This window comes from Antedon bifida, chromosome 6 (genome assembly GCF_963402885.1).
Source record: "Antedon bifida chromosome 6, ecAntBifi1.1, whole genome shotgun sequence".
NCBI lineage: Eukaryota > Metazoa > Echinodermata > Crinoidea > Comatulida > Antedonidae > Antedon > Antedon bifida.
Window position 1 is genome coordinate 26,895,224 of NC_136231.1, and position 11,925 is coordinate 26,907,148.

At 32.1% G+C, this 11,925-nt stretch overlaps 1 protein-coding gene across 1 annotated transcript; it reads right to left on the bottom strand.

Moving 5' to 3' along the window:
- Window positions 1-2,545: 2,545 nt before the first annotated feature.
- On the bottom strand, window positions 2,546-8,188 carry LOC144845759 (beta-1,3-glucan-binding protein-like). Its single transcript, XM_078703190.1, has 13 exons — window positions 8,074-8,188; window positions 7,558-7,659; window positions 7,217-7,336; window positions 6,863-6,943; window positions 5,834-5,913; window positions 5,488-5,562; window positions 5,188-5,248; window positions 4,752-4,934; window positions 4,320-4,397; window positions 3,855-3,972; window positions 3,673-3,744; window positions 2,894-3,038; window positions 2,546-2,805 (listed from the first exon to the last, which is right to left on the bottom strand). Exons 1-13 carry the CDS (start codon window positions 8,186-8,188, stop codon window positions 2,587-2,589), a joined length of 1,449 nt encoding a protein of 482 aa, XP_078559316.1. The 3' UTR covers window positions 2,546-2,586.
- Between the last annotated feature and the right edge of the window lie 3,737 nt (window positions 8,189-11,925).

Genomic DNA, 11,925 nt, shown 5'->3' on the forward strand with positions numbered 1-11,925 from the left:
TCTTTAACCATTTTTACACAGCTGTATAGTATTGTAGCCTATTTTATGGAAACTTGTTATATTATATTTTCTAATATTTAAAATCTATAATTACATCTACTTTTCTTGTGCTTTCAACACATTTTCTATAATATATTTTCTTTTGTAGATTAATTTGTACTGTATATAGGCTAAAATACTACTTATATAATTTTATTAAGGAAAACATGTATTCTGGGTATTTGTACACAACAAAAAGACATACATTTAATGTTTGTATATACAGTATGTTAATTTAATAGTAGGATATAGTTTTAATTGATTCTTCTCATTCATACTGAAGTGTATTCATTTTAGATGAATGGTTTTGTTTTATTTGCATTATTTATGTTCAATTTGTAACTTCCACCGATTTTATCCCAGAAAACCAACCTTGATGATACAAATCTAATATTTATAAAGATAATTAATTTTGAAAGAAATCCTTACTTGTATTTGGGTCTTGAAGTTTTGCCTACCTGTCATGGAGACTTCGTCAAGAAGACAGGTAAACGAAAATTCAAATACATTCAAGACAATACAGTACCATGGAACTATACAATTATTAAAGTTATTGTTCCAGTACATATTTACTTCAAAATGAATTATCTTTTCCACGTTAAATTGAAATCCGATTAGACTTTCCACAAAACTGAAGAAACATACACTTATACATAGAATTAAGTATCTTGTCTCGGTTTCAATATTCAAAGGATTTCATTTTTTGTTTTTAAAAACTGGTTTGCAAAAAGCACTAATTTTGATCTCTGATTATATATTATTCAACTTGTTAACATTAGTGCGTGCCAGTGTAAAATGACAACGATATATACTTAAGTAAGATTAAGTTACTTACTTAAGTAAGAACTTAAATTAGCGAGGCTAATTAATCATGAGAATTTAAAAACAAATTCTTAGCTTTATCCGTCCGTATAATTATTCCGGCCTTAATTAATGTTTTATAGTCGTACTGTGCCTTGAGGAATACCACCGTTCCTGTACCTCGAATTACGTCATAAAATGCGTTGTATACGTGCTTAAATTATGATGACGTCACCGAGAGTATGTAGTATTTTAGTGATGTCATACATTGACGTTTCCTTTGGTATTGAGCCTACTCATGTTTATATAGATGTATCTAATTTATATTTAATGTTGTATTTTAAAATGTTAACATTCTGTAATAATGTTCTAAAGTTAGGAAATACAAACAGGATTGCGTTATTATTTACTCAAATACATTTTACAACAATGGAAATACACTGCCACAATAAAACAACCAACAGAATTCTGTGTTTCTGCGCACGTGACGTGATATTTTTTAATGTGTACTTGGCGAAAATCAGTATGATAAAGTTTACGGTAAATCTACACGTAACGTGTAATTCTTTAAAAGAACTGCATACACATGGTGTACCACAAACGTTATTGTACATATACGTCACCTGCTACGTAATTTTCCAGCTCATTGTTTAATAGAGCTAGTTAACGCTTGATTCGATGATTTGTTTGAATGATCGATAATGGGACCACAGAATGTCCTCTAGTTATGGTACTAGACTCTAGTACCATTGGTGCATACTGTTAAGATGCTAGAGCATTACTAGTATTAGAAATATGACATTAATGTTAAGCATGAGTATAGGCCTATTGAACTACTTTTGATATACATTCACAATGGGATGGCACGACCTGTGAAGGTGTACGTTTTGCCATATTGGTATAGTTATTGTTTGAAAATAAATACTTAAAAGTAAAAAAATGAGAGTTTTTATTTTGGAATTTTACGGATGATGATGTAAATTCTAAATCAATGATTTATGACACCGATTGAAAGTGAACATTGTGCGTTCACACAACCATTTTATGTATAAATTTGACAGCGAGCGGTAACGGACGGTTTCCGCTTAAGCTTCCCACTAGATACGCAACGTAACGCAATCTACGCAACGTAAGCAAATGCCCTTCTAATAATTGTGTTTTTCCGCCGCCTGCGTGAAATCAAACCTGCGATGTTTGCAGCACTATTGGGTCGTCGGTTCCCACTTGTGATTACGCCAATACAGCACGTTGCGTCGATACGTCGCTGCGTTGCGTTCTAGTGGGAACCACGCTTTATGATAGATACAGAATCTACGTTGGATAAGCTACGCGATTTTCCGTTTACCGTTAGTCAAGATGTCAAGTGACTGAAATGCCAGCCAATAATAATTTACCACGAATATACACAGATATAACGTTTTCCGTCAAACACGATACGATATACATTAAGATATAGGCCTACTATAATATCAGAGATAGGCTATAATAATCAGATATACTTTATATCTACTCAAATAAAAACGTCATGGAACATTGGAAGCCACACAATTTCAATTTATGAAGTTTATTTTATTTAAATTTCTTTTTTTTAATTAAAATATCATTTTTTATAACCATATTGTTCAAATCAGATTATTAGAAAGAAGTGTTAACAAAATATGTTAATAATAAACGATGTTACATTTAAATTAGTTTTGATCACCCACTACAAATATTTTGATAATATTATGTATCGTTACTTTATGCTTAACGTTGCCATACTTTGACGGACCTGACCTGCATTGCTGCGTCCTCGCCATTGTTAATATCAGGGTTCCAAGTTGGATACCAGCTGTTTTTAGCCAACCAGAAGTCCTTTGCTGCAGTTGGAGAGTTGTTGTTCCATGGTTTAGGATAGGGAGAGTTTATGTCCCAGTCGCTAAAGTACGCAGTGCCTCCAACCGCCACGTTCATGACAATGTAGAACTATAATAAACGCAATAAATATTAATTAAGAATTAAATAATATACATGCTTTGATTGAAACCGGTACTGTGACAATATGTAAATTTACCTGTTGGTCGAATGGTACCAGTTTTCTCTCACTGTATTGCCATGGATTGTCGATACCTGGAGCGTTCTGTGAAAATTCACCAAGATTCCAGAATCCTTCATCACCTGGATCAACATCCAGAATCAACTCATCATCAACAAAAAACCTGAAATAACAAATCTATCAATTATACATTTTTATAGAGAAATATCGAGTCGAACCGTCATTCACAATCAATGCCTTAATGTTATTTTTACCACCGACGTCATCGTAATTGGCTTCATAATTGTCGTCATTGTAATTGCCGTCATTGTAATTACCGTCATCGTAATTGTCGTCATCGTAACTGCCGTCATCGTAATTGCCGTCATCGTAATTGTCGTCATCGTAACTACCGCCATCGTAATTGCCGTTGTCGTCAGTGACAAACTGCATTACTTTACTAAAACTAGTAATTTTGTGTAATAATCTTTGAACACAAGTATCAATTATAACCGAGAACGGGATTCACTACTTTTCTAATTGAGTCTCGTATCATAGTTCGAATCTAGCCTTTCGAAATGCATCTCCGTTATCATCTACATTGATAATAACGGGGATAATAATTATCGTCATCGGTTTTCTATCGCTCACCACACTGCTGTTACCAAATTTGTTTTTGACATGCTCAGAAAATGCTAACGTTCTGTCATTGTCGTATGCACGTCGTACATTGAACATCCATGTCGTCATCATCCTTGTCGTTTGTACTAAAATCGTCATTGCCTTGTCATTGCCACCATATTAGAGTATTGACTTACTGCATCTTGTCAGCCGTCCACTCCATGGCGTATATATGGAAAGAATCTCCGAATGTACCCTTAGCCAACCGTCTACAAAATAGAATAGTTACTTTATCAAATATATTTAAATGTAAACAAAAGGCGTAGTATGAATTAAGAATGCTTGAATAGTTTGAATTTCATGTTGGTTTCATTCTTACTTTGTAGCATGTGTTCTGGGATATCCATTCAATGGCCAGAAAGGACCCCAATGAAGTGTGGATCCCATCATTTGTACGCCCACATCGTTGCCATGGGAGTCTTTCAAATTCCTGTTTCCTATTATAGAACAAAATTCATCTTGTTTCATTATACTGTACATAAAAACTCTGTTAATTATATTTTGAAATGCAATATGACTAAAATAAGAAATGAATAAATGAGAAAAAAATTCCATTGTTAAGAAAACTACTGTAATGTTTTCAGATCCTTTCATTTTCTTAAACTCTGTCGACACCATCAAACTTTATGTGACAACAAAAATGTGATGTGCCCATATATGGACATGATGATGTCATATCACTACCATATTTGGGCACATCACTGGTTCGGATAGTGTAGACAGAGCTTAAAAAGTGAAATAATGTTATAGGTTATAAGATTGTGCAGTAACACTTTTCTACTACCTCGTGATTCAATAAGATCAATCTCTCCAGATGCTGGCCAACCTCCGTAGGAATTGTGCTTTGGCAGCAACCAGATAGCTAAGAAGAATTTTACAAGTTACAAATCAACTTTATTTAGAAATATGTTGTGATACTTGTATAGGACTATGTGATAATCACAATCAATGTACAGTGCTAAATGTCGATTTGTCGTTATTCCAGGTTGTCTTACTCTAACTCTTCCCGATATCTACTTAGATTATGCCTAAGTAGGCTATAATAAATGGAATGGGAGTCTTGAATAAGTGAACTGAATTTCTAAAAATGTTAACACCTATTTTCTAAGGCAATACCAAAAAATAAACATTTCAGAAATTGAAGCAGTGGACCGTAACACACATTATTTTTTTAGAGGATAAAATAAAAATATTAATATTATTTTCAAGGACATACCTGGCCAAATCCAATCGCCAGTCGGCATCTTCGCTTCAACTTCCAATCGGCCGTAAGTGAAGGAAAAGGAATTGACAGTTCTAATTCTAGCAGATTGGATTGGGTTGATGTAGTTGTCGGCGCTACCTCCACGCTCACAACCATAATAGCTGTTTCCGGTACACTTATCAGCCGGTGATGCTCCTAATTATCATAAAGTAGAGGCCTATATATTATAACGTCAAACTTTATGAACAGAAATATGTAATTATCAGTTTACCGCGTCAATCTCCAATATGAATTAAGTAAGTAAGTAGTTCTACTTAATATTTGGTATAGTCTGGGTTCCAGACGGAGTTTAAATATTTTGACACATATGGCGTTTCATACGTATACTACTACAACTAAATAAAAAAGTCTATACTTGACAGTGCATAACTAAGTTTACTCCACTTACCCCAGAGGTTTAAAACGCCGCTGCTTAAAAATCCATCACCATACATATCTTCCGTCAGTGTCTAATAATGAAGAAATAAATCCACATAAATGCTTGCAATCATTACGTCACAATAGTTATATTTTAGTACATTCGTTTATGCATGATAATTGAGCAATTTCATTTTCTGGATTTATTATTTTTGTTAATTTTCGAAATATACTTTAGTCCTACAAATCATAAAAGTGACGTAAGTAATTTAAAGCCGAAACGATGTATTTATACGTAAAATATATATTTATCATGTGTATGTTAACTTACTGGCTTGATGAATAGTGTACCATCTCGCACGTAGCTGTTTGTACGGTTGTTGTCATAGTATTGAAATTCCCAATTCTACAAAAAAAAAACATTAATTAGTCGTATTCATTCTGAATAATCGACTTGGAGAGAAGTTCCTCATTTTATATTCAATAATGGATAAATCGAAAGACTGATATTTATTGTAATCACTGTTCCCCGAGCCTGATGACTCGGTGTTAGTATATTGAAAAGCAAAATACAAAAATGAAAAACTGATAAATGAAATTAAAATATATTTATCTTAATTCATAGGCATATTTAAGTGCAACTAAATTAAAGTTAAAAAAAGAAGAAGAGAAATTACCCCTCCTCCACCTGCAGTAATTTCGTGTTCCCATGTATCCAGATCAAATGTTTCAAAATTGTCTTCAAAGATCAATGTTCCTAAATAAATCAAAATAAAAATGCTTATATAAATCATAATTGATGAAAACAACAACAGAACAAGAAGAAGAAAAAAACCTCGTCGATTCGCATTTTTGTGTTTTTCATTTTTTTATTGTGATTTACATAAATTTGCATATTATTGGTTTGGACACGCTTTAGTACTGCGTTACAGAACGTGGATTTTAGTCACGCTAGAGATCAGGGGAGGCGGCAGCTTTCCTTGTGCACGTACTAATTTGTTACTGAATAAATGAGTTGGTTTACATATTGTAGTGCATATTGTTTTATTGTGACTAATGTCTTTATGACGTCACGTCAAGAACAAGAAACCTCATTTTCACTGGCTGCCAATACACAGTGATACATCATTTAAATGATAGTATAGTCTTTGAAATAGAAAATTAACCAACAAATGTAACCATTGTTTATTCAATAAAACAATAATACTAGATTGCAATAATTATCAGTCTGAGGTTTAGGCGGATCACTTACTACAATTAAAAGAGAAGCCGGCTGTGAACATCATGCTACATGAAACATGATCTCTTTGCTATTCCAATACAATTGTTGATTCTATCAGTTACTACTGCATCAGAATGTTTTAAATGTTTCTATTTTTGTAGAAGTTTGATTTTTAGTTTATTAATTTTGATATTAATAAACGATCGCTGAATAAACATTAAGCGCATTTATTCTCTCGAATTCAGCTGTGTGAGAGTGATTAGTTAGGTGGAATTTGGCCCCGGTGTGGTTACTTTTTATGATAACAGAATAACTATTTAACTGCTAATGATTCAATTTATAGTTATTAACGACTATAGCAATGACTTTTGTTTAGAATTTCGTCAGTCGGTATAGTTTCAATTAATGCATTACATATTAGAGAGGTATAACTGGTCGGATTATTCTAAAATGAAAGTAGGCCTACATAAACAGAGCAATGTACCTGGTGGTGAAACCGTAGTGACGTCATCTCCATCACCAGGATTTGGCGCTGAAGTTGGAGGTGCAGGTCCAGACGTAACTGCTGTAAGGGATAAAGCATTTATTACAATACATATTTTGATATAAGAAACGTTAAAATTCTTGGGCTGGGAAAATGTAACATAAACACTCTTTTATCCCCTTTCCACACAACCAACACCACCTCTAACCGAGCATACGGGACATTTGTTTGGAAAATACCAGGTGGTCAACATTTGAGTTGTGTAAAAAATAATAATTTATATATAAGCTATTTTAGGTTAACCATAATGTTGTGGAAGTGCACATGAACATTTAAAAAGCAACGTTATATTACCTTTCCAAGACAAATTGAGTTCTTGGTATCCAAATCCATTATAAAGTACATAAAGCCAGTAATTAACGACGTCACCCTCTTTGACGACGACATTAGTGTTCTCATGAACCCAATAACCATCTAGTTTAGGACAAGGTAAAAAACGAATAAAATATGATTACAAAAACCCCCAAAACACACGCACAATTCAAATAATACGGTTATACAAAGGCAAGCATAAAGTAGGAAACTATATTCGTTTGTACTGATTACTGTTCGTCAAGCGAATTACTGACGACACTAAACACTTTTCTTCATTTTTATACAAAACAACTGAAACTTGAAGTTGTTAAAGGACTTACTTGTGGGATAATTAACGTCAAAGTTCCAATCTCCTGCACTTACTCCTGGTAGTGGCTTGTTAACGCTGTAGTGTACAGCGAACAGATTTATACCTGCCTCATCTGACAATTAAACATAATTGTAATAATGAGGTTGTTTTAATTATCACAGATTTACTCATCTTCATCTTTAAATAATTTTTAATATAGGCCTATCACTACAGGCAATTTGGACAAAATCTTTTTCAAGAGTATATAGGAAATAGGTTAGTTGTACTATATTGTACGCATTATTGGGCAGTTACTTGGTTAGTACCGCTCTCCCTCTCATTCATTATTATATGCAGCAATGGCCATAGGCCTATACATGTCAGTAAAATATTTATTCAGAATAGAAAAAGAAAAACTCAATATCAACAATAACAATGCTGAAATAAATTAATGTTTAAACGGTAAAAACAAAAGAGTTTATATAAATAATAAAAGAATAAAAAATGCACCATCTTTTAATAAAAAATATTCACAAAATACACATACCTGGTATTGAAATCCTAAGCCCTTGTGAGGATAGCAATGATAATTGAGCGGGAGGAAGGGTGTAGGCTGACACTGATGCCAGGACTAAGACCACTAAAGCAATTTGCCTCTCCATCCTCGAAGGTTTACCAGACCCATTCAAACATATGACTTATATAGTATTGTGTGCGTTGATATAGGCCAGTAGTATTAATAACCCAAATTAACATATGGATTTTAATATTTTAATTTATATAATGATAAGCTATTTAAACAATGGAGTTCTTTGATATGGTAATCACTTGAATTATTATTTCGTCATCTGGAAACGTTTCCCAACACGTACAATATATATTTTTATTTGTCAATGATAGATATATGCGACAATCTGCTAAAATGACCATACAAATGAAAATGGACATTTAGATGTTAACAATGACCATAACGACAGTGCAGTGAAGGTATTGTCTATTAACATATTGATGATGCCTACTAATAAAAACAAGAGAAATGCTAAATATTGTAGTGTTGATTCTAACGTTGTTTCTAAAACATCCAAATGTAAATGTTGTTTCTAAAACATCCAAATGTAAATGTTGTTTCTAAAACATCCAAATGTAAATGTTGTTTCTAAAAAAAATGCAATATGTACATGCTGTTTCTAAAACATGCAATAGGTACATGTTGTTTCTAAAACATCCAAATGTAAATGCTATTTCTAAAACATGCAAATGTAAATGTTGTTTCTAAACATCCAAATGTAAATGGTGTCTCTAAAAGATGGAAATGTAAATGGTATTTCTAAACATACAAATGTAAATGGTGTTTCTAAAAGATGGAAATGTAAATGTTGTTTCTAAAACATCCAAATTGAAATGTTATTTCTAAAACATGCACATTTAAATGCTATTTCTAAAACATTTAAATGTAAATGTTGTTTCTAAAGCATCAAATGAAAGTTTTGTTTCTAAAACATGCAATAGGTGCATGCTATTCACGTGTTTGAATATTTGAAAGATATAATGTCAACAAATGCAAATTCAATAAAATATATCTTATCTATAAAGAACTCTTGTTTGAGTACCAAGCAGCTTATCAGATTGCTAATTTAATTAAGAAAATCCATATGTTAATTTAAGTTATTATATAATATTTATATACAGGTTTTACTCTATCTATATTAATATAATAGCGCAGTCCAATCATGTATCAAATACACATTAACTCTAAACTATTATTAGTTTTGAGACTCGGTGTTTCAAGACAAAACGTTACATTTCTGTGTCTTATTCTCTAATTATCGCGTGATATCAGCAGTAAAAATGTTAATTTAGGTTATAATATTTATATAGTATAAATCATGTATCAAGTACACATTAACACTAAAAGTATCACCCTTATTTTAAAAATGTACTTTTTGACTTGTTCACACTCTCAGCAAAAGTTTACAGGCATATTATGGAGTAGCTATTTCTCATTAATTATAATCTTACATAAAGTAATGAACATGCCATGCGAACATATTGCATTGTGCTAAACGTGTCTAATTGGGTTGTAATGATGGGGTGAGTCGATGAGGAAAACAAAAACAGCGAATGATGCAAAGCAAAAGGCGAATACTAAAAATTACACTGTGGGTATCAGTGATATAAGTGAGAATATATAATTGGGATAAAAGAAAGTAACAAAAGAGTCAACAGGATGGTGAAGAGAGAGTGGAGAGAGTTACGAGTAGAAAATGAAGATAATTAATATAAACAAGTAAGGATGTAATATAATTAAGTATGTTGATAACAATACTTTTGTTTCTAAAACATGCAACAGGTGCATGTAATCCACGTGATTGGAACATGCAGAATGACCGAAAAGAATGTTTCCATATGCCAAAGATAATATCATTACACAAAAAAGTAAATACAAATAATCTCATGAAATTGCGGGTTTTTTTCTCAAATTGTGAAAGTTTGAACCAATTTTTAAACAGACGACCAAACACATTTATTGTAAACTGTGGCCCATAAAGTCGTACTTCGTATTAATGTCGTCCTCCATTTTGATGTCGTTCTACATGTTTGAAATGATTTTCCTTTTTATGAATTTTAAATGGATATTCTTTAGTTTTGAAATTATGATCATAATTCAACTGATTCGAATTACAATAAAAGTATTCTTATCGTAAAAGTATTCCTATCTTGTAAATAAAAATGACATTATGGTAACGGACAGTAATGAAAGTAGGCTACATGATTAGTATGCCTATAACTTTATCACCTTTACTGGGTTTGCTTGTTTTTCTACTTTCTAAGCCTTATAATCATCAAAAAATTGATTTAAGACATTATATAAATTGCAGTCCAAGTAAGTAAGTTGCCTAAGTAAGTAAAACCGATCGATCGATCGATCGATGGAACATTCTTCCAGTGACGTCACATTATGTTGGTCAGTTCCAATGATTTATGAAATATTCAAGTTCATCGAAAAAATATAGAGGGTGCTATATATTATAGGCAAATACGATTAAATCATTGTTTTGCCCATACCCGGTATTACCGGGTATACGCAGTGAAAGGGCATGCGTCTAGTGCATGTTGTTAAAAGCAGAACACCTTTTCATCACAATTATATATTTTAAATCTTTTCCTAGTATTTTTTTTTTATAGAATGTGTTCTTATGAATTTAAATAAAACAATATTTTAAAATGTTCTACACATATAATATATAAACTAATAGAGGAGCGACCACTTGGCGATCCATCATTCCACGGAATCGAATGAATGAATATTTGTTGAATTCTATTTCTTATTTAGGCCTGCTGTAGGTCTGCTTGGTGATTTCAAAGCCTTTGGTTATTACATTTTTTCTGTTTTTTTGTTATGAAAGGCAATTTGGAACATTCTTACACGTCACACATGTTGTTCAGTTATAATCACGATATTGCATGCGTCTACTGCATGTTGTTGAAAGCAGAACACCTTTTCATCACAATTATATATTTTAAATCTTCTCCTAGTGTTTTTGTTGTGTTTTTTTTTTATAGAATTTGTTCTACATGAATTTAATTGCAGTAAGGCCTTTGGTTATTCGGGTTTTTTTTTGTGATGAAAGGCTATTTTATTGAAATCATAAGATAGATCAATAGTAGTATCTGTTTTGTTCAACATTGTAATTTTCTTTTTTCTTACCTCTTTTCACTATATATTCATATAAAGCGAATCAAATGGGTAATTGTACTACAGCTTTTCCAATCGTGTCTAGTCCCTATCACATATTCTTGAAGATTGAAACACCTTTATGTATAAAAAAAGGTGTGAAATCATAATAAATGTAACTGTAACTTATGTCAATTTTCTACATAATCAAGCAATACATAAATAAATAGATATCAAAGATAGTTTTAAACGATGATCTATCACTCCATAATTTACATTATATAATTTTCTTCGTTTCTTCAGTCTTTCACATTCATATTCAATAGACCTAAATGTAGGCCTAGATTGTTAAAGCAAAAAACCTCCCCAAGATATATATCTTTATTAATTTCATGGGATGTCTATACTTTCAAGCAATATGGTAAACAACGGATGTAAAACGGTGAAGATTAGGACACTAAACCTCAATAATAGATTATATAATAACTGTATAAACAGATAATAAGTTATCATTTCAATATTTTGCATGTGGCTAATTTCCCATCAAATTCAACTGATAAATAAAATGTAACAAATTGTCTTTGTATAGTGTTATATCTTAGAAATAAACACGTGATAGAGCACGCGGTACGCTCATGAGCTGTGGCTTATATAAGTGCTGATGTAGACCAGCAGAATTCATCAAACAAGCTGTGTTTTGCTAAGTACCTGAACTAACTCGAG

What these genes read in the sequence shown, in the direction of transcription:
- LOC144845759 (XM_078703190.1), bottom strand. Translation starts at nt 8,188, where the DNA reads ATGGAGAGGCAAATTGCTTTAGTGGTCTTAGTCCTGGCATCAGTGTCA. An exon ending in TGACGTTAATTATCCCACAA is followed by an intron (nt 7,337 to 7,557) that starts GTAAGTCCTTTA and finishes GTCCTAAACTAG; the next exon opens with ATGGTTATTGGGTTCATGAG. An exon ending in ACTCAATTTGTCTTGGAAAG is followed by an intron (nt 6,944 to 7,216) that starts GTAATATAACGT and finishes TATCCCTTACAG; the next exon opens with CAGTTACGTCTGGACCTGCA.